We start from the raw sequence: 24,296 nt of genomic DNA on the forward strand, positions 1-24,296 counted from the left end.
AATAAATTAATTTTGAATTTTATCAAAACATACATTTAAAATTGTATCCGTCATGTTTACGTATTATGTCTGACATCCACGACACTCCTCCCATCCGTTCTGTGATTGAGCGCTCGCAAGGATTCCTGGGTAGGGGACTTCAGTGGAGTCTGCATCAATGCGGGCTTCGCCGAAGACTTGCATCGAGGGCACAAAGGAGGCGCTCGCGAGCAGACTTCTGAGCGATAAAAAGACAAATGGGACTCCCTACGGACTCGTAGACTTGGCGAGACCGCAAGTCCACATGAAGTGCGCCATTTGGGACAGGGCCATAATGGCACGTAACTCTAAAGTCTAAACTACAAGTGCTCTGCCCTTCGAAGGGAGTAGGGCATAGGAATGATAATTCCTATGATTCATTTTGGAATTTCCCCTCGACAGCTCGTGACGGTTCGGTACGAATACGCGTACCGTACACCCCTAGACAGTATTTATCTGTAACCGTCCCCTCTGCATCATGTTGTGTTAATAAATACTTGTAATGTGTTAATGCTACTAAATCATTACTAACATCAATGTTTTCATGTCACTTGGTACTTTTAATGTTGCTAATTCCAGACGTTACTTCTGACTTTGTGATGGAAACATCCCAAATCCTAAAGCAGCACAGCTAAACTGCTTTTCGTATGTGTTTTGTACTATGGGGCTCACAAACATGTGTTGTTTTATAAATCCAAACAGATAATTTACGAAGATACAACTTCTGACGACTTTATAATACAATTTATCCACGTGCCTAGTTTACGTACTGTCAGTGTGATGGCTTGTGTTGAGTGTTGCTCTATTTAAAAAAGTACCAAATAATGTATGATGATATCTAACATGTCACATTTTACTATTCGGCCACATTGTCGTAGGGAGTCTCGGAAACCATTTGATTAAAAAAGTAATCAAAAGAGGAAACAGCGACCCCGAGCAGGAAAAAAAATCCCGCACGCGTGCGCAAACAAGCTCCACCTCGCGGGCACCGGCCTCGCTGCTCCCGCCGCCTAGCCGGAGAAAACAAACTGCGTGGACGCGCTCTTGAAGCATGCGACTTAAAGCACTCGCAAAGCATTTTGATTTGCTTTCTTCGGTATCGGAGTTTATCAGCAAAAGAGGTAAACGGCGCTTTGATTTTATATTGCACAAAATAATACGCAGTTATTTTTGGGCGTTTTATAAGCTGCTGTTTTAAATCTTGCAATGTTCTGTGATGATGCTGTTCTGTTCAAACGAAACTTGCCTCCGTGCATGTGTTCCTCTGTTGGATGCTAGCGGGACCCGTGAAACCGATTGTAAGAAACAGCGCATTAAGGAAAAGTGTTGGCAGCAACAGTCATTGTCATTAAGTATATCTAGATACAAGCGCATTGTGGGTCTTCGTAGACAGCTGGAGGACTTTTGTTCGAGTTGTCCTGTATTCACGAGTCATAAGTACGGCAGCCCCATGCTGCCAGGAGTAGGCCGAGCAGAGGCCGCTTCGAGTCGAGGTTTGATAGACGGATGCGTGACCCAATCAGAACGCTGGAATCCGCGTCACTCAGGGATTTCATCCAATCAAATTATTTGCTGTTGTTGCGCATCGTGGTTGACAAGTGAACAATGTAATGTCGAAAAGCCATTTAAAACGGCAAAATAAACGCTTAAACATTCTTGAGGGGTTGATTCATTGTAATGATATGAAGATTGCATTGCTTGTGTCTGTTGTCTTGAATTACGCACGGTGCAGCGCGTCAAGTTAGTAGACAACGTTGCACCCACGTTTTCGCATGTGAAGAAGTGGAGGAAAAGTCATAAGCCTGATTTCATGCGGACCTTCGAGAAAGATCGAATGGTCACACGCTTTGATTATTTCCTCCTCTTTAGGTTTAGTAAATGTCATATCCTAACTCGCTGCTATCTGATGTAACGAGCGCGGCTTGCTTTGACAGGCGTGTAAAGATGAGCCGCTGGCCTGACAAGGTAAACAACGAGGAGGAAACGTATTGCGCGCCATTTGCGTCACGCAACGCTCGATGCATTGCCGATGTGCGTGACCGTTAAACGGGTCACCTCGGGGGCTGTGTGTTTTTTGTATTGACACAATCTACCGGTTTCCCGCTATTATGACGCAAGTTATTCACATGTATGGATCGTGTGTTTCCACGAGGACGGACACGAGCCCGGGGGTTGCGCGCGCAGCGCAGACGAATTGGATTACAGCGACGTTTGTGATGACGCGCTGACATTTGCCCCACCAAATAATAATATAACAATAAAACACAATTAGAATAATTTGTAAGGATTACCTAGAAGTTACTCATGTAAATACATAACGTGAACACAAGTCATGCCTTAGATATTATATAATAAATAAGACTGTGACGAGCCAGAACTGTTTATTAAATATGTCATTTTCATTGTTCTCTTTTTCTTTAGTTAGTTGTCTATTCTCTTTCAGTGTCTTTAAATCTAAAGGATTTTAATTCATATATTACAGCCTCATGAGGTCAGTATATGGAAGAGAGCTGTTTGTTCTAATGCTGAACCAGCCAACTGTAAACAGGAAGCAATTTTGATATTCTGCCTATTGTAATGTGTTTAGATGACCTTACATCATGATGACATGTACATGAGTGAGATGACAAGATGAGATTTTTAGACTTTTTTAAAGTCACCATGCAATCAAACAGGAAATTTTGATTTTAAAAAAGTGTTTTACACAGTGTTGCAGTGATTATTATAAATTATTTATCTGTGCACACCTTTTTTTTATTCATTAGCACTTGTAATCTTTAATCAAAAACGTTAAGCTCCTCTCCCTCTCTCAACAACAACTCTTCACTACATGACCTCAGCAACAAAAAAGAGGTAGGACTATACTCACTGTCCAATGGCCAGGCACTTTTAGCCTTCCCCTGCAGGCCCAACTTAAAACAAACCAATCAAAAAGGGAAGGGCTAAAATAAAGCCCCGCCCTACTTTTTTTTTCTAATTTCAGAAGCCGTTTCACTCTGATACAGAATACGAAAAGAAGACAGTAGCAACTGCTGTTTCATGGTGACTTTAAAGAAATCCTCAATGATGAAATATATAGGGAAAATAGACTTTAATTCACCTTAACCCAAAATGCAAAAAAAATGTAGGCGTTATAAAATCAACTTGTACTTTTGAAACACATTAAACTTCTATTTTAATGAATAATATTATGCAGTAATAAACAATATGTAAACACTGCTAAATGTTTTGTCACAAACTCAAATGACAGGCAGTAATTGCACAAAATTTATGCTTTGTTTTCTTAACAGGTGCAGCTTTTAGTAAAGGGCTGTGGTTGTTTTCTTTACATGCTTTTGCATAGTGCTCATGTTAGGAGAGCTGGCAATCATATCACACTGTCAATCCTCTTTCCTCTTCTTGACTGAACCCTCATAGCCTTCAGAGAAACAGTTAAAACTACATAAACACATCATGTTTTATGCTTACATTGCACATATGTAAGAGACAGATTAGGGATGTAACGATTACCGGTTTTATGATAAACCACGATTAGGACGTCCAACGGTTAGTAATATCATGCCATATTTTAGTTATCATTAAACCGTACCAACTTATCGTTACTAACGGTAAATTCATACTGTCCAGTGTCTGCCAAAGTTAGCAACAGTATAAATGAGGCGCATTAGGAAACGTGGGTTTTGTTCATTTATGTCAGGAGTGCAAAATAATGTTATTGATATGAGACATCCTCGTCTGCTACCGTTTATTTGCGATTACAGGGCTTTTAGTTCAAAATGTGTATATTGGGGGAAATATAGATATACTGAAACACGTTTACATCATATTTCTTAGACAGACTGATGATTTTGAAGCTCTGTTCAACTCTAGCTGTGCTTTCAGACCGCCGCCGTCGAGAGCGTCAAAAATCGCTCTGGCCGCCCTGCCAGCAACGCTGTTGAAAGAGTCTTGGGCGCGCTGACGCTCTGACGTAGATCGAAATCTTATCTTGTATTTAAAGGGGCCGCAAGCAAACATGCTTGTTGATCTTGTGCAGACTGACCACAAGAAATTGATCGGTGGAAAGAACTTTATTGTAGTGACACGTTTGCTAACGAAATAAACCAATTAAAAGCCATTTGTGTGGTGTGGCTTTTGTGTTCATGGTTAAGTGCTAGTCTAATTTCAACATTATAGGAGACATTTACTAGCCTTGTTATTTAATTAACATTAATTGGTGTGCAACCTACATTACAAACTCTCGTGGTCGAAGTGTAACGTTAGCTTTAATGCAGTTGGTCAAAGCGGAAATATTCTGCAGCAGTAACACTGTTTTGCATGCTCTGGCGCTAAAGTTAGCATGAAATTCCCGCTTATTTACAGAAAATGTATAACGTTAATGCACATCATCAGCAACTCACCAGGAACACAAACAATCTCAAGACACCTTGGTCCATGCATCATTTTTTTTATTTATGTCCCTGTACGCAAACAGGGACGCGTCGTATAGGATTTGGAAACCCGCCACAGCAATTATCAACTTCTCCATTTTGCTTGGGAACTAATGTGGTCGGAACCAAAGTTTACAGGGCTGCTTTCTCTGGAATCATCTCAAGCGATGGACTTCTACGTTCCGATTGGTTGCCACCGAACCGCGTCATAGCTCATTACCATAAAGTTGACCTGATTTCAACTCTCCTTGACGCCCTCAACGGCCAAGACGCGCCGCTCCTCGCATTGAAAATGAATGACTTCCGGCCACTTTGACGCTCTCGACGGCGGCGGTCTGAACGCACAGTATCTGTTTCTTTTGCGTTCGGCCTTATGACTGCAGGTGTCTCCTGGGTCCTAAAGTACACCCAACTACTTATGACACATGCAGATTTTCTGATTGTTTTGCGTTTTAATGAATGTCTGATTTACTTACTTCAGGTTGTGTTCAACAAAGTATCAGTACTTTTTGGATATTTCCAGCACACTGCGAGAAAAAAAATCACGATAATACAGATAACCGTGACAGTAGCGGGCGCTATAAACGCGGTGTGAAAATTTCATACCATTGCATCTCTAATGGTCTCTTTACACAGCAAAGGCGGCACAGAAACCGAATCTGAAGCGGCATAAATGTGTATTTACACAGACCGTTAATGCTGCTCTAAAGTGGCATAAATGCTTTTACACAGGAATTAAAATTATGCGAAATAATGCTGAACACAACCACAAAAGCACTGTTCTAACAATATGTTAATAAAATAATGACTTAAATTAAATGATATAAACTCCCCAAAAAACATTAGGCTATAAATGCAACATTTTAAATAAATTTCCTAGCTAACAAACACTCCATAGAAATTTGTTATTATCGGGCACCTCACCGCATATTTAAAGACACCAAAAGTTGTTTTAAAGAGCCAGAAAGTCACTGTCGACCAGGTAAATGAACAGTTCCAGTGTTACAGTAAATGTTACCAGATCGTTGTCTTGTATGAAATATTGTCCTCAATGAGATGCTTTTGGCTATATAACGACAAAATCATTTGTCATTATATTTGTCGTATTGCATTTCAATCCTAGCCCGATGAGACCCAAATAATTTACGCTCCTAGGGCTGGGCATCTGTGCACAAGCGCTACTGTCCCCACTCCTACTGTCCTTACTTTACAATCTGGACCAAAGCGCTCTTACATTATTATGATGCGACTGTTTTGAGGTAAACGGTAAGAAAAGCGCACACACTCTCTCATCACAATATAGAGTAATGTTAAGTTTGTGATTTATTATGTGTTCGACTTCATGCGTGTGTTGCGCAGACCCATCCGCTTAAGTAACAGAGCTATTCAAATAACTCCTGCGGTATGAGCAGCACTGCATAATGTCCGACAAACCTAATATTTGAAGCAGTATGAGACGCGGTAACACAGGTCTGTATGTGATCGTGTCCCACGTATCGGAAGGTTTTTTTCCTTAAGAAGGAAAGGAGCTAATGGAGGAATTAAAAAAATTAATGTCATGAGTTCAAATAAAAAAATCTGCATTCCGCGCACACACAGTCACCAACAATCATACTCCAAACATTTTTCTAAATTAACTTTAAAAAGAAACAAAACGAAATAAATGTAATTTGCCATTAACTAATCTAAACTATTTTAATGGCTGAAAATAGTCTCAAAATTTACATCATGCATTCAAACTGTCATTGTGCCTGCCTGAGCCACAGCACAAACAAAAATATTCCAAACATTTAAATCATTTTATGAAGAAATGAAACAAAAAATGTATGTTTGAATTATTAAAAAAATCTGCGTTGTTATTAATAGCCTATAACAAATGTCACTGTGTGTTTTTGGCTTCATCTTCACTCTCTCGCTTTCTGTTGACATGACAATGACGTAGTTTAGAGCGGCTTTAATGCGCCTTCATTTACACTAAACCTGAGCCGCATCAGAGTCGCCTTTGATACTAGGGTCTGAGGAGGGTCAGAGCCGGCATATTTTAGCTCGGCTTTCATGCGGCATTGCGTCTTTACTAGGGCTGTCACGATTATTAAATAATCGTCTCATTGCGATTGTTTGATCTCATCGCGATGGTTTCAGATCATCGCAATTATTGCACATCTCTATAGAAGACACTAGGGGGAGCTGTAGTGCATCTGCATATTGCATATTTTATTGTATATATTGTAACTAAAGCATGGTAATACTTGTAAAATGTACCACCACAACACAATCACTTTAAAAAAAACTAAAGCATATACCATAAAAATAACCTGCAGTACAATTTAATATTATTTCAGTGTGAAAACCAGTCTACCAAAATCTCATTAACATAGAAGTAAACTTTTATTGTAGTCTTGCAAGTGAGAAAAAAACAGACTAGAAGCTTTTCTATGACTGATAGCATTTTAATGGTGGCTTCAATTCACTCCTGATCAATTTACTTAATTTACAAGTATTTGGCGGTTGTATTATTGACAGGTAAAAGCCTAAACCTTAAAGGCGGGGTAACCGATTTCCGAATTACGCTTGTAGCTGAGTCGGGCCGAGTCCAAAACAACCTTGTAGCCAATCAGCAGTAAGGTGACACAAGGACGGACATTAGCCGAGCCGAGCGCTGACGAAAGCGAAAGATGGGTAAGGGGTGTGTTTGTTTTGGTGATTTGAACATCAACAACGGCTAAGAGAAATCGGACACCCCGCCTTTAAGATGATACCAATTTTTCTAGGATGCACCGAATGTTCGGCCACCGAATATATTCGGCCGAAAATAGCAAAAAACGCATGTTCGGTATTCGGCCGAATATGTGAAATGGCCGAATAAATTTTACCGAACATGACTCGAGAAACGATCAACTAGCAACCAGCGCAGAGAGAGAGAGAGAGAGACGTGCGCTTTATTACTGCCGAAAACATTTTGGCAGTGTGTGTGTGGAGCATTTTAAGGTGTCAGAGAAAGACACAGCACGGGACTTGCCGCACGGAAGTAAATTTCCGAATGAAAGCGTCTTTACCGGTCGGTAACTTGTGTACTTCAGACGGGAGCGGGCTGTCTGACAGTAGCCCCGCCGCTCGCGACATCCTTTGACATCATACAGTGGTCGCGCGCACACAGTTCCCTGTACTAAACAACTTGTCAAAGTATGTTCTGTGCATCCCGGCCACGAGTGCACCAGAGAACAGTCAGCTTCTGTGGGCGGAGTTTGGAGGAGAGACGTGAACTGATATGGTTGTCAGTCAGCATCAGTCAGAATTGCTTGCGTTCGATGTTTTTTTTTCTTAAAATCATTTTGCAACGTAGCCTATAATAATCCAACAGTTTTAGTTTATTCGTATTTTTAGTTTATAGGCCTAATGTGGAATGACACTTTTTAATGAAGCTGTTTTGTTGTAGGGGTACAGAGTAACTTACATTACATTCTTTTACCAGTCAGTTATAGGCCTAATTAATATAGGCTATTAAATTTTTTGTTTTAATGTATTTTGTTTTGCTCAATTTTATATTAAGTTGTATTGTATTTTATTGAAAAGCAAGACAAATTTTTAAAAGCAAATTTTGACTATTCAGTTTGTGCAATAGTGAAAAAAATAGCTTAATAAATAGAAGAAATGCAAAAACCATGTTCGGTGTTCGGTATTATTCGGCCTTCGGCCAAGTGTTTCACATCATGTTCGGCTTTGGCCAAGAATGTTAGATTCGGTGCATCCCTAATTTTTTCCAAGAAAAAGAACATAGTCTTTATATTCAGAACAATATGGTCGTATCAAAGCTGAATAAAAAATCAAAAGTCAAAGCTCTAAAACAGACAATTAATCGTCATAATCGCAATGATTTATTAGACAATTAATCGTCAGCCAAATTTCATAATCGTGACAGCCCTAGTCTTTACACAGAAATTGAATCCGCCACAGAGACGCACGCCCTAACTAGCCTGTGTAAAGACGCCTTAAGATGATCCATTTCTGAAGAGGTTTGCCTGTGAATGTATTTAAAATAACGTAATGTGAACTTGCAATTGCTATACTGTACTTGTGGTACAGTCAGCTCAGCTGCTGATCAGCCGTGCACACCCAAAGCACTGCTGACAAAGCGAACCGCACTGGGTTCACACCAAACGCGAATTAAACGTTTTGCGTGAGTAAATTACATTCATTATATTCATTCGCACCGCTTGCTGCGTTGCGTCTATACGCATCTTTGCATTGACTTTGTGTGTAATTTACTCACGCAAAACGTTTAATTCGCGTTTGGTGTGAACCCAGTGTAAGAGCGTGGAACACGATTGTTTGCGTTTGGTGTGAACACATCATTAACACTAGTGCTTGTACTCGAGGCGCTGCAGACGCGAGATACGCTTGAATGTTGAATGTCCGTCTAGCGCGTGTTTACACAGAAAAAGTAGCACTGCGGGATGAAAAATCACGTTGTCTATGAATGGCTGGGCTGGTCAATGTAGCTCACAGCACGCACATACTTTGTGCAGTTATTAGCATGTTCTGTACAGTAATGAAAAGTCGCACCACAACAAAATGTACACTCACACAAATGCTTCCAAATATATTATCAGGTCGCACATGGACCATATGCGACTAAAATGGTCGCAATTTCGAGCCCAACACTCCATCATGCCAATTGCTTAAGGAAATTGTGTTCTCTCTATACGCATCGGATCACCCTCAAGTTGTTCCAAATCTGTATACATTTCTTTGTTTTGATGCACAGAGAAAGATATTTGGAAGAATGCTTATAACCAAACAAATCTTGGACCCCATTGACTACCATAGTAGGAAACATTGCTTTATACATTTCTTTGTTCTGTTGAACACAAAAGAGGATATTTTGAAGAATGTAGGACAGCAAACAGTTCTGGGGCACTTTTGACTACCATTGTCATTCTTCCTACTATGGTAGTCGATGGGGTCCAAGAACTATTTGGTTACAAGCATTCTTCTAAATATCTTTCTCTGTGTTCAACCAAAGAAATTTATACAGGTTTGGAACAACTAGCGAATGAGTAATTTTTGGCTGAACTGTCCCTTTAACTTGTGTTTTTCCCTGAAGCCTGAAAGTGTTAACAGCCTTTTATTTCTGGCCTATTTTTTCTGTTCTTCCCTGAAACTTAGAAGGATTGTGTTTCTGCTGAACACCAAAATACAGAGCCTGTTTTTTTATACACATTACCTTGTACTTTCTTGCTTTTGCATTGTTGCTACACAACCGTTATAACATATTTGTAAGATTTCAGCTTGTTTGAGAGAAATAACAAGGCATGCCGACGCTTCACAGAAAGTAATAAAACGCTTCCAATAAATACCATGTCTTTGGTCCTGTGATGTGTGCACAGCTAATGTGTGTTGTCACTGATTTTGTAGGTTGGTGAGAGCGTGTGAACAGCATGTCAAAGACCCCTCCTCACAGGCGTGGGATCACATTTGAGGTGGGAGCGCAGCTGGAGGCTAGAGACAGCCTGAAGAACTGGTCAGTGTCTCCTTTCTGCTTCTGCTCTTCCAACCTTTCATTTTACTCCGAGAGTCTGATTGAAATTCGCTCTTTCTTAGTACAACCACAGAATTTAATTTAGTAAATGTTGTATTTGCAGCCAATGACAAGCAAGCAATTTGTAGGCCGATTTTCCCAAAAGTGGGCAAAATACTAGATTTTATCATGAAAAGCAAATGCAGAAAGTAGAAATCTTTAACAGGATGTAACGTAACACAACTAAAACGGATGACACTTTTTTTGTATCTGTAGGTATGCTGCTACTATTGAGAAGATAGATTATGAAGATGAAAAGGTTCTGATCCACTACAAACAGTGGAGTCACCGTTATGACGAGTGGTTTGACTGGAGCAGTCTGTACCTCAGACCCGTGGAACGAATCCAGCTGAGGAAACGAGGTCTCCCTGAAAAGCAGAAGGCTCCAGTAAGTGCTTCCTGTCAGACTGTGCTGAGTCACTCAGTGATGGGCAAAATAAAACTCTGAACCATAGTAATGTCACAGAATATATATACAGACATCATTTGTTTTTTTCCTAGGGCTTTCATGTTAACCAGAAAGTTCTAGCCAGCTGGTCAGACTGTCGGTACTACCCTGCTAAGATCCTGTCCCGTGACAAAGATGGTGTGTATTCTAAAGCTTAAAGGGATAGCTCACCCTAAAATTAAGTTGTTTCATCATTTATTTACCTAAATGTGGTTCAAAATATGTGTGTGAGTGTTTCCTCTGTGGAACACAAAAGAAGATCTTTTAAGAAAAGTCAATGGGGTCAAATGTTGTTTGCTTACCAACTTTCTTCAAAATATCATCTTTTGTGTTCTGCAGAAGAAAGTCAGTCATACAGGTTTAAAATGACATGAGAGTGAACAAATGATAAAGGTGAACACATTTTTAGGTGAACTGTCCCTTTAAATGGAGAGCTTGCATTGAGACATCGATTACATTATTAATGTGTTATTAAGAATTATAAATGGCTCTCTGTCCGTGTTGTCCAGGGAACTACACAGTGAAGTTCTTCGATGGAGTCGTGAAGACAGTGAAGGGGATTAAGGTGAAGCCTTTCCGCAAAGAGGTGAGAGGTCGCTGGCTTGGATCCTGTAAACAGTAGGTCCCTTCCCAAAAGCACCGGTTTAATGGGTTTGTCTTTATCTACAGAGCTCCGATGGCAGATCCAATCAGCAGGCTCGAAAGCAGGGCGAGAAAGAATGGAAGCTCAAAGAAAACGGAAGGAGTAACGGCTCGAGACACAGCGCCTCTGACCAGGATGGCGAGAGCGGATCGGAGGAGGATGAAGAAGACAGCATGGTGATAGATGAGTCCAGAAACCTCCAGAATAGTGAAGCGACTAGAAAAGCGAAAGAATCTGAGCAGAGTTCTGCTGATCATAATGAAGAACTGCCCTGTGAAGATGTCAAGACGGAACCATTAAACACGGAAGCGGAGAGCAAAACAGAGAACATTGAGAACCAAGAGGAGAAGAAAGAGATGAATGGAGGACAAGAGGAAGAGCAGCCCAAAGCTCTTCAAAATGGCGTTGACAAGAGTGAAGAAGAGAACAAGGAGGAAGCGGGGGATGACAGTCCCGGTCTGCCCAGAAGAACACGGAGTAGGATGACAGATGGTGAGTTTGGTTTGGAGGAACATGAAGGTGTCACATTTTTAATATTCGATTACGGTTTGATTCCAAGCGTTAGATTCAACTCCACCCACACACCAACAGAGTTGGTAGTAGTTGCTAAAGAGCGAATATTACTGCTGCTGATGAATTTTTAACCATCCTAACATTAGCAGCCTTGCAATGCTGCGAGGAGTGAAATTGAAAGGAAGGGATTGTTGGGTGATTTATGGTCGAGTCAGTTTAGCGTGAGGCAAATGGTGAGCTGGTATAGGGTTGATGAGTCAAGCAGGTTTCTTGCTGAGTTGTTGGCTTGTGTGTCTGTCACAGGAAAAGATGCAGAGAAGCCCAGTGGTCCAGAACTGAGGAAGAGACGTGCATCAACAGGTCAAATGCCACCATCCAAAAGGAGCAGAGCCAATTCAAGCACAGGTATAGGACTAATGCCATTTTTTGACTCAAAAGTATCACCCTGAATTGGCATTAGTGTAATGCTTACAAGTATGTTTTAGGTATATACCATAATGGCATTTGTGTCCTTTTATTTTGGCATTTTTTGTTCATAAAGTGTGTAACAACGTACTCGGCTCATGATTCCATATGATACATGGTTTACGATCTTATCGATATTTTAAAAGATGTAAAAACAAAACTGAAATTCAAGTAACAGACTCTTTTTCGAAACATTAAAAATGTTCTATATTGTAGTACATTCAAACTGATACAGAATTGACAACATTCAAGGTTTAATTGAACCTTCTGTATATAAATTAATAAAAATGTAATGGGTTAGTCACTGAAAAATAAAATCGCATCGCATTGAGTCTGGTGTAGACACGGTGGAATTGTTTTATTTTCTTTATTTGTGCCGAAACATGATTTATGACATTCACCCAATAAGCTTTCAGTACCATCTCACAGTATATTATCTCTGATCCCTTCAGACAGAAATAGTCGATCCCAGATCAAACCAACTAAGTCAGACTCCGTCCCAGAGACTTCAGAGTGTAAAGATAGTCCAACAGCCCCTGCAGGAAATCCAGCACCCACAGTACAACCTGGATCTACACCTGATCTTGGTTAGACTCCTCATACTCATTGCCAAAATTGTTATGGGCTAAGATATAATAAACATTATGTAATATAAATATTATAACAAGTTGCTTTCTCCACAGCGGCGCTTAAACGTCAAGTCCATCTCCCAACTTCAAACAAGTTCAGCAGAGAACCACGTGAGTACATAAGCATCCTCTCTCACACGCGTCCACATGCGTGCAAGTCGTCTGTTGTGTGACCTGTCGATCTTTTTCACCCTCAGTGTACAGAGTCATCAAAAATCAACCGCCCCCTATTCTGTCCATTGAGTTGGACCATAACTCCTTCAAATGCAAGATTGCAGGCTGCCTGAAGTCCTTCCGCAAGGCATCGCTGCTTCACTACCACATGAAGTACTACCATGCTCAGAGCGACCCGAGCCCCCCTCGCTGTGTCCAGACGCGCTCCTCAGACCAGCAGAACCAGGAGACTCCTCGCAGGCGCCGTACGGTCTCTGCTTCCCAACGTTAGTGAACACTTTGTCTATTGCTGTGTAAAATTTTGTTTGATCGATTTTGTCTCTTCCACTTTGCATGCCGCCATTTTTAATTGAACTTCCTTTGTCCAACAGATACTCCTTCCCCTTTGAGCGACAGTAAGTCAGGACACGCTCTGTCGCCCCCTGTTGTTGGCAGCATGCACCGGCAGCGCTCGGCCACACTGGGCGCAGAGAGGAGCAAAGAGAACCAACACATCAACCGCTCGCTGCATGACGACAGAGACTGGGTTGCCAAGGAAACAGGTATTGCAGAGCATCACGATCATTCCGTACTTTTCCCATGCACGTGCTCACGACCAGTCCTCTGTATATTAGTAACAGTAATTGAGATTGATATTCTCTTATGAATTTCTCACTGAAGGAGCAAAAGAAAGACAGCGGCTGAGAGAGAAAAGGCAGAGGGATTTCTTCCGCATCAAGCTGAAGAAAAGGAAGAAGAAAAAGAGGTCAAAGTCAGGTTAGACAGCTTTCTTTGGGGTTCCGATTTTGTGTGTGTGTCTTGTGTGTTGCTGGCTCTTTACCACCCTCTCTGTTTGTCTGCTGGAACTGCAAGGTTTCTCTAGAGTGGGATGTCAATTTTAATGCAAAATTATTTTGAACCCACTTGATGGGTTCAGTTTAAAAAAAATGTCATTAATGAATTTTAAATTAATGATGTTCAATTTGTAATAATTGCAACTTTTATAATGGAAACATTTTCAAAGTTGTTCTCTCCAATAAATGTGAGCCAAAATGTCTATGAAAAAATGTTTGCTGTTCTGATCTTCTGTTGGTCAAACGTTTTATTTCTGGGGCTGTCAAATCAAGTAATCGATTCCAAAATAAATATTTGAGTGTGTATATATATATATATATATATATATATATATACTGTATATGTATTTGTATACTGTATGTGTGTGCATATAAACAAACAAACAATCATGTATATATATATATATATATATGAGAAATATTGGTAATATATATTTACACAATATAAACTATATTTAAATGTAAATGTGTGTGTGTTTGTGTATACATACAGTACATACATACATACATACATACATACATACACACACATTTATATATACATATAAATATACAAGCCACACACAGATGTATTATATAAACACATTTATATTATTTTTGGAATCAATTAAGCCTGGTTAATTGGTTTGACAGCACTTCTTATTTCACATGTCTGAGTTCACCAAACTTTAAGTGTTTAAATGACATCACTCATTTTATACTATATTGACCTAATAGAAGGAAAATGTATTGTGAATTGACTGTCGGTCATTCAAGTTACATTGTCAAATTCAAGTATATTGTCAAAAATTGTATCTTGAAATAACTGAATATCGGCTGATTTATGGGCCTGGTCATTTTTTATGATCACTTTTTGAACATGTTTTTTTTTTTTTGCTCTGCTATGTAAAGCTTATGCTCAACATCAGTAGATATACAAATGCTTCAGCTACATTGTTTTGCAGCCTTAGTTGTTTTTTCTCTCCTGTTCTCTCTCGCCTTCCAATTTATTTACGCATATTTAAATTTGGTCCCTCCTGCGTTATTTCGTCATAAGTTTGCATTTATTAATACACTCAACTACCCGCTAACAGAGTTTTTTAGCTGCTAAACCATCTTGGCAATTGTACTTGGAGAGTTAAGCCGTGTCATTGGTGAGAAACCGCTCAGTCTGTGTTTAACCCTATGTGTGGCGTCTGCTCTCCCTCCTCTGATAGACTCGCACAGCTCTGTGGAGAGCATTTGCCCAAAGCCTCTCCAATGCAATTTGAATTCGGCCCTCAAATTGCCCCCCACCCTCACACATCGATCCTACACGGGACCCCGCCCCGAACAGACGCTCAGCCAGAGTGGGTACCTCAGAACTTTCAGCCGCCTGCTTTGTGTTTTTTGCCCGTTTCTTTTTTCCGCATTTTGTTTTCTCCTAACTTTGTGTGTCTTGTCTAGCTGTCTTTGTTTCGTCAGATATATGTTTCGGCACAGCAACCGTGCAGATCGTCCCGTCTGGTGTCATACTCCTTTAACATGTGCATGTGTGATGTAGAGTAGCTGATTTCCTTGCATGAATGATGGTTATGTAAAAGAAGAGGATGCAGATGATTGAAAGGTGTGATGTGGGTCTCATGTGTGACAGGTGAGGACAGCAGCAGTGATTTGTCGTCTGACAGTCCTGTATGGAGTGAGGAGGAGTCTGACGCTGAGCTGGATCTCAACATGCCGCTCTCAGAACAAGGTGTAGAGACGCTCGCTCACAGCTCAGAGATCGTACGCTGTATTTGTGAAGTGCAGGAAGAGAATGACTTTATGATACAGGTAAATATTTAAACTTTGCTACAGTTTGTTTAGTACCAGTATGAAGAGTTTCTGTGCATTTACATGTTATACATTTGTGTTGATACACCAAACAAAAGAAAAAAGAAAAGCGTGTTTAAGTATAAAACACAGGATTAATCTGGGTTTTTTTGTACATTTTCTTCCAGTTCTTTTTTTAAAGTCTCACCTATTATGACATGCTCTATTATATTTGTTAAGCACTTATATACTGTTGTGGAAAAATGAAAAGACCATTACAAATTTTGATTTAATCAGCATTTCTAGATGTATTGTGGCCATTCCAGTCCAGTGTTTGTTGAATTTCTACTAAATCAAACCTCAGGAGTGACAAAGTCGTGTTGTGAAAGGAATGTGAAAGACTGACAGCATGACAAGACACATAAAAACTGTGAGAAAAATCAAGGTTATCACATAAAAAAATATAATGTTTGAAATATCCCTAAATACATGTAGAAGTGTTACTGTTGTATTGCTTAAAAGTGAATATGAACTTGTTTTCTTTGCAGTATTTGAGGTCTGAAAAAATGCAGCGCATCTTTTCTGTTATTTTGACATGTTTCTCCAGTTTTCATTTTATGCAAATAAATGCAAATAGAAACAATATTTTAATTTGAAATTTGGAAGAAATTTTGCTAGTAGTTTACAGAATGAAACAAAAATGATCATTTTACCTAAACGCATACCTATAAATAATAAATTCAGAAAAACTTAAAATTATTTTGAAATGGTCTCTTAGTCTTTTCTGCGACTGTATACCAAAGTCCAAAAATCGGGGACCAGTGTGCCTTTGAACAACTGCATTTATCATTATTATTCAATTTTTGTTGCTGTGTGTTGTTTAATTCATGAAACCTTGCCAGGTGTATTGAATAACGTTTTATGAAAGCAATAAATCCTGTGAAGCCAGAGGTCGCGTTAACCGACAATTCTCCGTTATTGACAGATTTTTTTTCCAGTGACGGGAAAATCTGAAGGCTGTCTGTCATTTTGACGGATTACAACGAGGGCAATTTGTAATACCCCTTTATGTCAAATTGGCAGCATCCAGAGCTGGGTAGTAACAGTTTACTTGTAATCTGGATTACGTAATCAGATTCCAAAAATCAGGTACTTGTAATTAGAGTAAACTACATTTTAAAATACTTGTAATCAGACTACCGTTACTTTTTAATGGATTACATGATTACATATTATTCACAGAATGGCAGTAAATTGTTTACTGTTTTTCCCTACATTTTTTCGTTTTTCATTTCTATTTTTTTCTAAACTTTTTATAATAAACATAACTACCACTTATATATGTTTCTGATTCTTTGAGCTCTTTCCGGCTGGGAGGGGTTTGGAATCGTACAGAGATGCAAAATGGAGCGGCACTTAGCATTTGATGGCTAAGGATGTGACGAGACACTTATCCCACGAGATGAGACTAGACACAAGACTGCGTTCATGAGAACAAGACAAGATTTTTACACTATTTTTAAGCAATCCTCAATGATGAAATGTATGAAAAAATAGTCTTTTATTCAACTGAAAATCACAAAATGCAAAATAGGTGCATTTTTAAAATGTATCTTAAATGAATGTAATTTTACATCTATTTTTATGAATTATAATATGAGTGGCAGGGCATCTTCAATACTAATTTCACCATCAAACTCCATCATGCTGATATCACAAGACCTTGACAAGAAATCTTGTCACAGTTTTATCTTTCAAGATTTTGTGGCACGAGATTTTGTCACACCCCTAATAGACACCCTTTCGTTTTTAAGGAAACTCATGGGAAACCTATTACAATCAGTAAACACTAACAACAAGTTATGTGAGTGTTAGTATTTTGTCCGCATTGTACTTTAAAAAGATGTAGAGGCTCTTGCTGGTGATAATGGAATATTTTTCTTCGTTGTATGTGTTAAAATGGTACAAAATTATTCTGCTTCAGTATATGTAACATCAAATAAGATTTCAGTCAAAAGTAATTTAAATGTAATCCAAAAGTAGTCACATTACATTACCAAAAATGTACGTTACTAACTACAAATTTTGTCATGAATTGTAATCAGTTCACAATCAGTTCAATCACTGATTACAAGTAATCTACCCAGCTCTGTTAGCATCCAATCATTTCCTTTCATCAGAACGTGATCGTAAGTGACCAGAGGAAAGGACGCACATTTCCCATTCATCACTCATAATGCCTCGCACATTCAGGAAAACCCACGCGGGATCAGTGGAGACTCGCAGTGCGGAGCCAGGCGTGTATAAACAAGGCATTAGACTATGACGACCCACCGCTGTCTAATTTGTTTCGACATAGTTTCAAAACAAACTGAAAATTGTTTTACACTTTTCATAACACAGCGATAACGTTGTTTGAGGCGTTGTTTCAGGATCTGATTCTGCAATGCATGCATCTGTCACTTAATCAAACCCACGCGTCACATACACACAGGTGCGCACAGTGGTGCGGTGTTTACAGACTTTTTTCCTTCAGAGAGCAATAGTGACTAGCGTCATTTTGGATAAACCTTAACTTTAAGTGGAAAAATGTCTCTCTGCGTCTTTTCCGTTCAGTGAGCGGCAGAAGCAGTACATTGATAACCAAACAGCAGCTTAAAGTTACTTGTAAGTGAATGAATGAATCTGTGATTGTTACTGACTGGACATATGATTATAAACATTTGACAACAGAAACATTAAATACGTGAACGACTTTAACTTTATTGGGTATTCAGTTGCATTAAAACTAGGGGTGTGACGAGATCTCGTGATTTGACTGGTCTCATGAGAACACAATTTCCTCACGCAATTGGCATGATGGGGTGTTGGGCTCGAAATTGCGAGCCTTTTAATCGCATATGCTCCCTAAATTTAACCTGTGTGACCACAAAATATATTTGGGAGCATTTGTGTGAGTGCACATTTTGTTTTGGTGTGACCTGTTTTCATTACTGTACAGAACACGCTAATAACTGCACAAAGTATGTGCGTGCTGTGAGCTACAGTGACCAGCCCAGCCATTCATAGACAACGTGATTTTTCATCCCACGGTGCTACTTTTTCTATGTAAACATGAACTAGACGAACGGGTTTCAACATTCGCGCGCATCTGCAGCGCCTCGTGCATATTAAGCACGAGTGTTTACGGCAATTCCCGCTTTGGGCTGATCAGCAGCTGAGCTGACTGTACCACAAGTACAGTATAGCAATTGCAAGTTGACTTTACGTTATTTTAAATACATTCATAGGCAAACCTCTTACTTATGTGCAATGTATGCATAAAACATGATGTGTTTATGTAGTTTTAACTGTTTCTCCGAAGGCTATGAGGGTTCGGTCAGTGGAGGAAGGAGGATTGACATTGTGATATGGCCACCTCCGATAACACGAGCAGTCGAGCACTGTGCAAAAGCATATGGAGAAAACGGACACAGCTCTTTACTAAAAGCATATTTTTGTGCAATTACTGCCTGTCATTTGAGTTTGTGACAAAACATTTTGCAGTATTTACATATTGTTTATTACTGCATAATATAATTCATTAAAATAGAAGTTTAATTTGTTTCATAAAGTACAAGGTGGTTTTATAATGACGACATATTTAGCATTTTGTGTTTTAAGGTGAATAAAATTAACTTTTTTCCCCTATTTATTTAATCATTAAGGACTTCTTTAAAAAGTCTAAAAATCTCGTCTCGTTCTCTTGAACCCAGTCTCGTGTCTCATCACACCCCTAATTAAAACACAGTAGACCCAAGTTCAGAGAGTAAACGCATGAACATAGTGATGATGTCACAAACATGCTAATTAGCATGTAACATCACCTTGCACCATAGTGACGGGTAAAAATAGATTATGACGGATTTTTTAGAAGTCTGTCTGTCAAAATGACGGACAATGAAAAAGTCTAGCGCAACCTCTGTGTGAAGCTTTGGTTCACAGTATTGACTGGCACGGCATTGTGTGAATATTTTTGAGGAGTGTGAAAGGTGTTTTCTCTGTGATCACTTGCAGTGTGATGAGTGTCTGTGCTGGCAGCACGGGACATGTATGGGACTGTATGAAGACAGCGTGCCAGACAACTACAGCTGCTACATCTGCAGAGACCCACCAGGTGACATATCATTTCTCTGTTTTGGGTGGACAATGTGTGTATGAGACATTTAGCGAAACAGCACAGAAAGAACACAGCCAGACATCTTGGTCGATTTATGTGGTTGGTTTTGTTAAATGTGTCAAAATGAGTTTGTTTGTATACAGCTCAGAGGCAGAGCCAAAGGTTCTGGTATGATAAAGACTGGCTGAGCAGTGGTCACATGTATGGCTTGTCCTTCCTGGAGGAGAACTACTCCCACAAAAACAGCAAGAAAGTGACCGCCGCCCATCAGCTCCTGGGGGACGTCCATCGAGTGTTTGAGGTGGTCAACAGCCTTCAGCTCAAGATGAGCATCCTGCAGTAAGTCATTCTAACTCCCTTCCTCATATGTGAAAAAAATGATCTCACCTCTCCAGTTCTGAATCTTTGTATTTTCATATATTTTGTTCACCTTTAGAACACAAGCCCACCCTGACCTGAAGCTCTGGCGGCAGCCCTGGAAGCCTGCGGATGGCTTGCGGAGAAAAGTGGCGGGAGACTCGGGCTTCACCACTCCCTTCCCTTCCTCACCTCCGGAAATGGGAGCGAGTGAGGTTGATGTGCTGAAGAGCGAAGTCCCGTCACCCATGGAGACGCACTGCTCCTTCCAGGACTCATACATCAGCAGCGATCACTGCTACCAGAAGCCACGAACGTACTACCCTGCAGTGGAGAGGAGACTGGTGGTGGAGACGCGGGGAGGCTCGGAGCTGGAGGACAGCCTGAGGAGCACAGAGGACCTCCTGGAGATGGCAGAGCAGAGGTACGGCGCGTCGCTGGACCATGAGCAGCACAAGCTCCAGCTGGCCGACCGCTCCTTTACTAAGGTGTGTTACGAGTGAATGGTGTGTAACGTCTTAAGCCAGAGAGGCTTTTTGAAACTCTCCGTCTAAGCTGGCGTTCTCAGTGTGTATTACTTTTTGGAATTCAATGTGGGTTATTTATGTTTGGCTAGACAAAATATTTTTAAATAGGGGTACGTTGTCATGTAGTTAATTTGTATTAAAAAATATATATGTATTTATTATAATTGTTTAGGCTGCATTTATTTAATGAAAAATATGGTAAAAAAAAAAATATTAGAAAGTTTTTACAAATTAAATTATTTCAATGCTGTACAACGATTAATTTACGTTTGCAAAGTAAGTTTTTGTTTACATAATATATGTGTGTGTACTGTGTATAATAATTATGTAGATATAAAAACACATGCATGTTTAACTTGCTTAAGAAATTTACATGCGTATATACATTTTTATATTTATGTCATTAATATTATATATAAACATAAATATTTAATATAGAAATATGTATTTCATCTTAAAATGACACATGCATGTGAGTGTGTGTATTTATATATACATAATGATTTTATACAGTACAAACGCATATATTATGTAAACAAAAATGCTTATTTTGCAAACGACTAGTTGCGACTAATAGTTGTACAGCCCTTATTGATCCCTGTTATGGCGTTTTCAGCATCATACTTGATTATTCAAATGTATATAATCAAAATGTACACTTAAATTTGTATATATGTAACTCCTTACATATAGTACATATATAAAAAATATAAGTGAAACAACCAATCCGAGTGCTCTCTCTCGCTGATTTAACATGTTGAATCGGCAGAAAATCTGCCGGAGAGGACTGAGTAATGCCAAAGGTGTGGAACGCACCACAAAAACTCAGCTGACCGCTTGGTGCAACTGAAAATATTAATGTGCAAACAATTTTATTCTGAAACAGAAAATATTAGTGAGATGTACATGAGAAAAGAGCAGTTGAACAACTGAAATGTTTTGCCTATGCTCATATGTAAAAACTAAATTAATTTCAACTGCAACTGCGCACACATTTTTGTGTGGTTTAAATTTCACTATACTTCAGTTATTATTTAGCTAGGGTAGGAGTTTCATTTCATTGATAATGTGATGATACATAACAGCTAACATGTGACTCGTTGGTTTATGTTGTCAGGAACTGGAGTGTCGTATGAAGCAACTGGTTTCCAGTGAACAGGAAAAGACCTGTGTGGTGGACGTAAAGGAGGAGGAGCCTGACCCTGTGACCCCTGATTCCAAGCCTGAACCTGACCTGCTGCTGCGCCAGCAGTGGCAACTGAACCTGCTGGAGCACATTGAGGCCGTGCAGGATGAGGTGACGCACAGAATGGACATTATTGAGCGAGAACTGGATGGTGAGACCCATTTTGCGAAATATAAACAATAGATTTGCAATTAATAATGTGTCTACTTACTGCATCAGATTAGAATTTAGTTTTAGCAAATGGAGTTGTAAAATCTATCATAAATATTATCAATGGTATGTGCTTGTTTATTTTGCTCATGTTGTAACAACATGAATCTCCATGCAGTGTTGGAAAGCTGGCTGGACTACACTGGTGAGCTGGAACCTCCTGATCCGCTGGCTCGTCTCCCTCAGCTGAAACATCGCATCAGACAACTCCTGACAGACCTGGGTACAGTGCAGCAGATCGCACTGTGCTCCTCATCCTCTTGAGGGCGCCAGAGAACATGGGGAAAGACTGGCAAATGGTTCAGACTGAACTGATGGTGACTATGACTGGGATAACATGAAGCTCAGTCCCAAGTGTGACAGATAACTGCTGAAACGGTTGTGTCTGTCTTTTTTATTTACCTTGCTAAGCCATCCAAGCTGGTGTGTATATGATCTGAGAGTGTCTCTTATGTAGAGATGTGTGTTGAAGTGATGAGTATGGTCACTGTTTAACAGTAGATGCTGTTTGAAAAGACTGAGTAAGATTATAAACCTATCAATAATGCAAACAGGTTTTTGTGGAATATAAAGCTTCTTTGTAGCACTTAGCTATGTCTGTCCTAAACCTGAGGGTTATTTTTATGTCATTTTCTCTATATTCTCAACATGCTAAATACTTGTTTCCTGTTTATTCATAACAAGTCATAATTGACTGTTGGAGCGTTTTTGAGAAGAGCTTACGGAGTCGGATAGTTGCTGAAGTTCATGAAAAAATGTTAAATATGAGAATTACATATATTTTAATCTGAAAGTACTTGCATTTTGCTTATATATTTGTACTAAATAGTCATGTAATCGTGTAAATAATATTACAGTTGCTCAGATTTATGTCATGTTTTGATCTAAACTATGTGCACCTGCATTTATGATCATTTCCAAATCTCTGATCTGTTGTGAATACTGTAGTACTGTACTTTAACGTCCTTTATCGTTCTCATTTTTGACACAAATGTTGTTTGCTTGCATTTCAAATCCATGTGCTAAGTTTTCCCCTGGTCTATTAAATAAGCACAGAATGTTTCCTCTTGCATACTGAATTGTTGTCTGTATAATCTTGTTTTGTTGTCTTTTGTTTAGTTTCTTAACTTGTTCTTTTTGATTCTGTGTTCAGTGACTTTTCTGTTCATTCTCTACAAGATTGATTTTAAGACATTAGATGCCTTTAAGTTATTGTAATTGAATTTAAGTTATTGACTTTTGCATCTCATCACTTCTATCATCTTTCTTTGAGTTGAGTACGTGTGTGTGATCAGCAAGAGAAAGAGAGGAGTTGCATAGGTCTTTTCAGTGTTCACACCCTTTGGTGTTTATTTCTGTTTTAGTTTTTGACTATTATTGTTAAAAAACAAAACCTGTGCCTGAACTTAATGCACAGTTCACCCTTAGACGCGCAAACTGCATCGATTTCTGTGGATTCACACTGAAGGGTATTTGAGGGTTATGTGCTTTGTTTTTGTAACTTTGTGTAGCAAGTTTTTCAATATTATGTATTATAATTTTACATCTGACCTGTTGCTTTCCAGTCACTGAAAATCTAGTTGTCAGATATAAGTATTGTGCTCTTGTACATTCAATTTGTCCGTTACTATATTTTTACATTGGGGTCACCTGGGAAACTAAGTTCTGAGAAATATTGACGCATAATCCAAATGCAAGAAAATAAACTCAAACATTTAAATTCCAAAAATGTTGTTCGTTTTTCCTTTTTAAAAATGTAACGGATGAACACACCTCTGGTTCTGATTGCGGAAAGTTTTAAATGCAAACAACTGAGCATTCAAAATCATAAATGATCATTAATTCAAAGCCCTACAAAATGATCAAATCAACATTTTTTTTTACATGTACTGGTATCCTGCCTTTATAATGATGACCATGTGAACTTTATTTGCTATATATATATATATATATATAGTATATAACTGTCACATAGTAGATCATAATATATGTATATCGTATATTATATATATATATATATATATATTCCAAAATTATGTGTATGGGGAGCGGATTTAATGTGTATTTCTATATAAAATATATTTATATAAAATGTATTTTATATATATATATATATATATATATATGTTACACTTGCTTTAATAATGTCTGAAAAAGTTAAATATTGTGCATAGGCTGCATGAGAACGGTTAGACCAGTGGTTCTCAAATTGGGGGCCCCAAGATAGATCCAGGGGGCCACAGATTTTGTGGCATTTTATGAAATATAGAAATTTATCATAGATTTTATGCAATCAAACATCAGAAAAATGACACCACCAAGCAAAAGAATTGAGGTTCCAGCATTGTATAACTGG

General features: G+C 39.0%; 1 protein-coding gene across 2 annotated transcripts; it reads left to right on the forward strand.

Annotated features, from left to right (window-relative positions):
* Positions 1-1,000: 1,000 nt before the first annotated feature.
* phf20b (PHD finger protein 20, b) lies at positions 1,001-23,662 on the forward strand. Of its 2 annotated transcripts, XM_057319499.1 has the most exons (19): positions 1,001-1,139; positions 9,864-9,969; positions 10,243-10,414; positions 10,528-10,612; positions 10,984-11,060; positions 11,144-11,609; positions 11,934-12,035; positions 12,548-12,682; positions 12,779-12,835; positions 12,922-13,164; positions 13,270-13,440; positions 13,559-13,654; positions 14,928-15,059; positions 15,344-15,522; positions 19,558-19,657; positions 19,804-19,999; positions 20,097-20,505; positions 21,662-21,881; positions 22,059-23,662. In XM_057319499.1, the coding sequence occupies exons 2-19, from the start codon at positions 9,887-9,889 to the stop codon at positions 22,202-22,204; spliced, it is 3,069 nt and encodes a 1,022-aa protein (XP_057175482.1). In that variant the 5' UTR covers positions 1,001-1,139; positions 9,864-9,886; the 3' UTR covers positions 22,205-23,662. The 2 variants fall into 2 exon arrangements, with proteins under 2 accessions (XP_057175482.1, XP_057175483.1); XM_057319500.1 differs by lacking the exon at positions 14,928-15,059.
* Positions 23,663-24,296: the final 634 nt, after the last annotated feature.

Source organism: Triplophysa rosa, linkage group LG21 (assembly GCF_024868665.1).
Source record: "Triplophysa rosa linkage group LG21, Trosa_1v2, whole genome shotgun sequence".
In the NCBI taxonomy this organism is placed as follows: Eukaryota; Metazoa; Chordata; class Actinopteri; order Cypriniformes; family Nemacheilidae; genus Triplophysa; species Triplophysa rosa.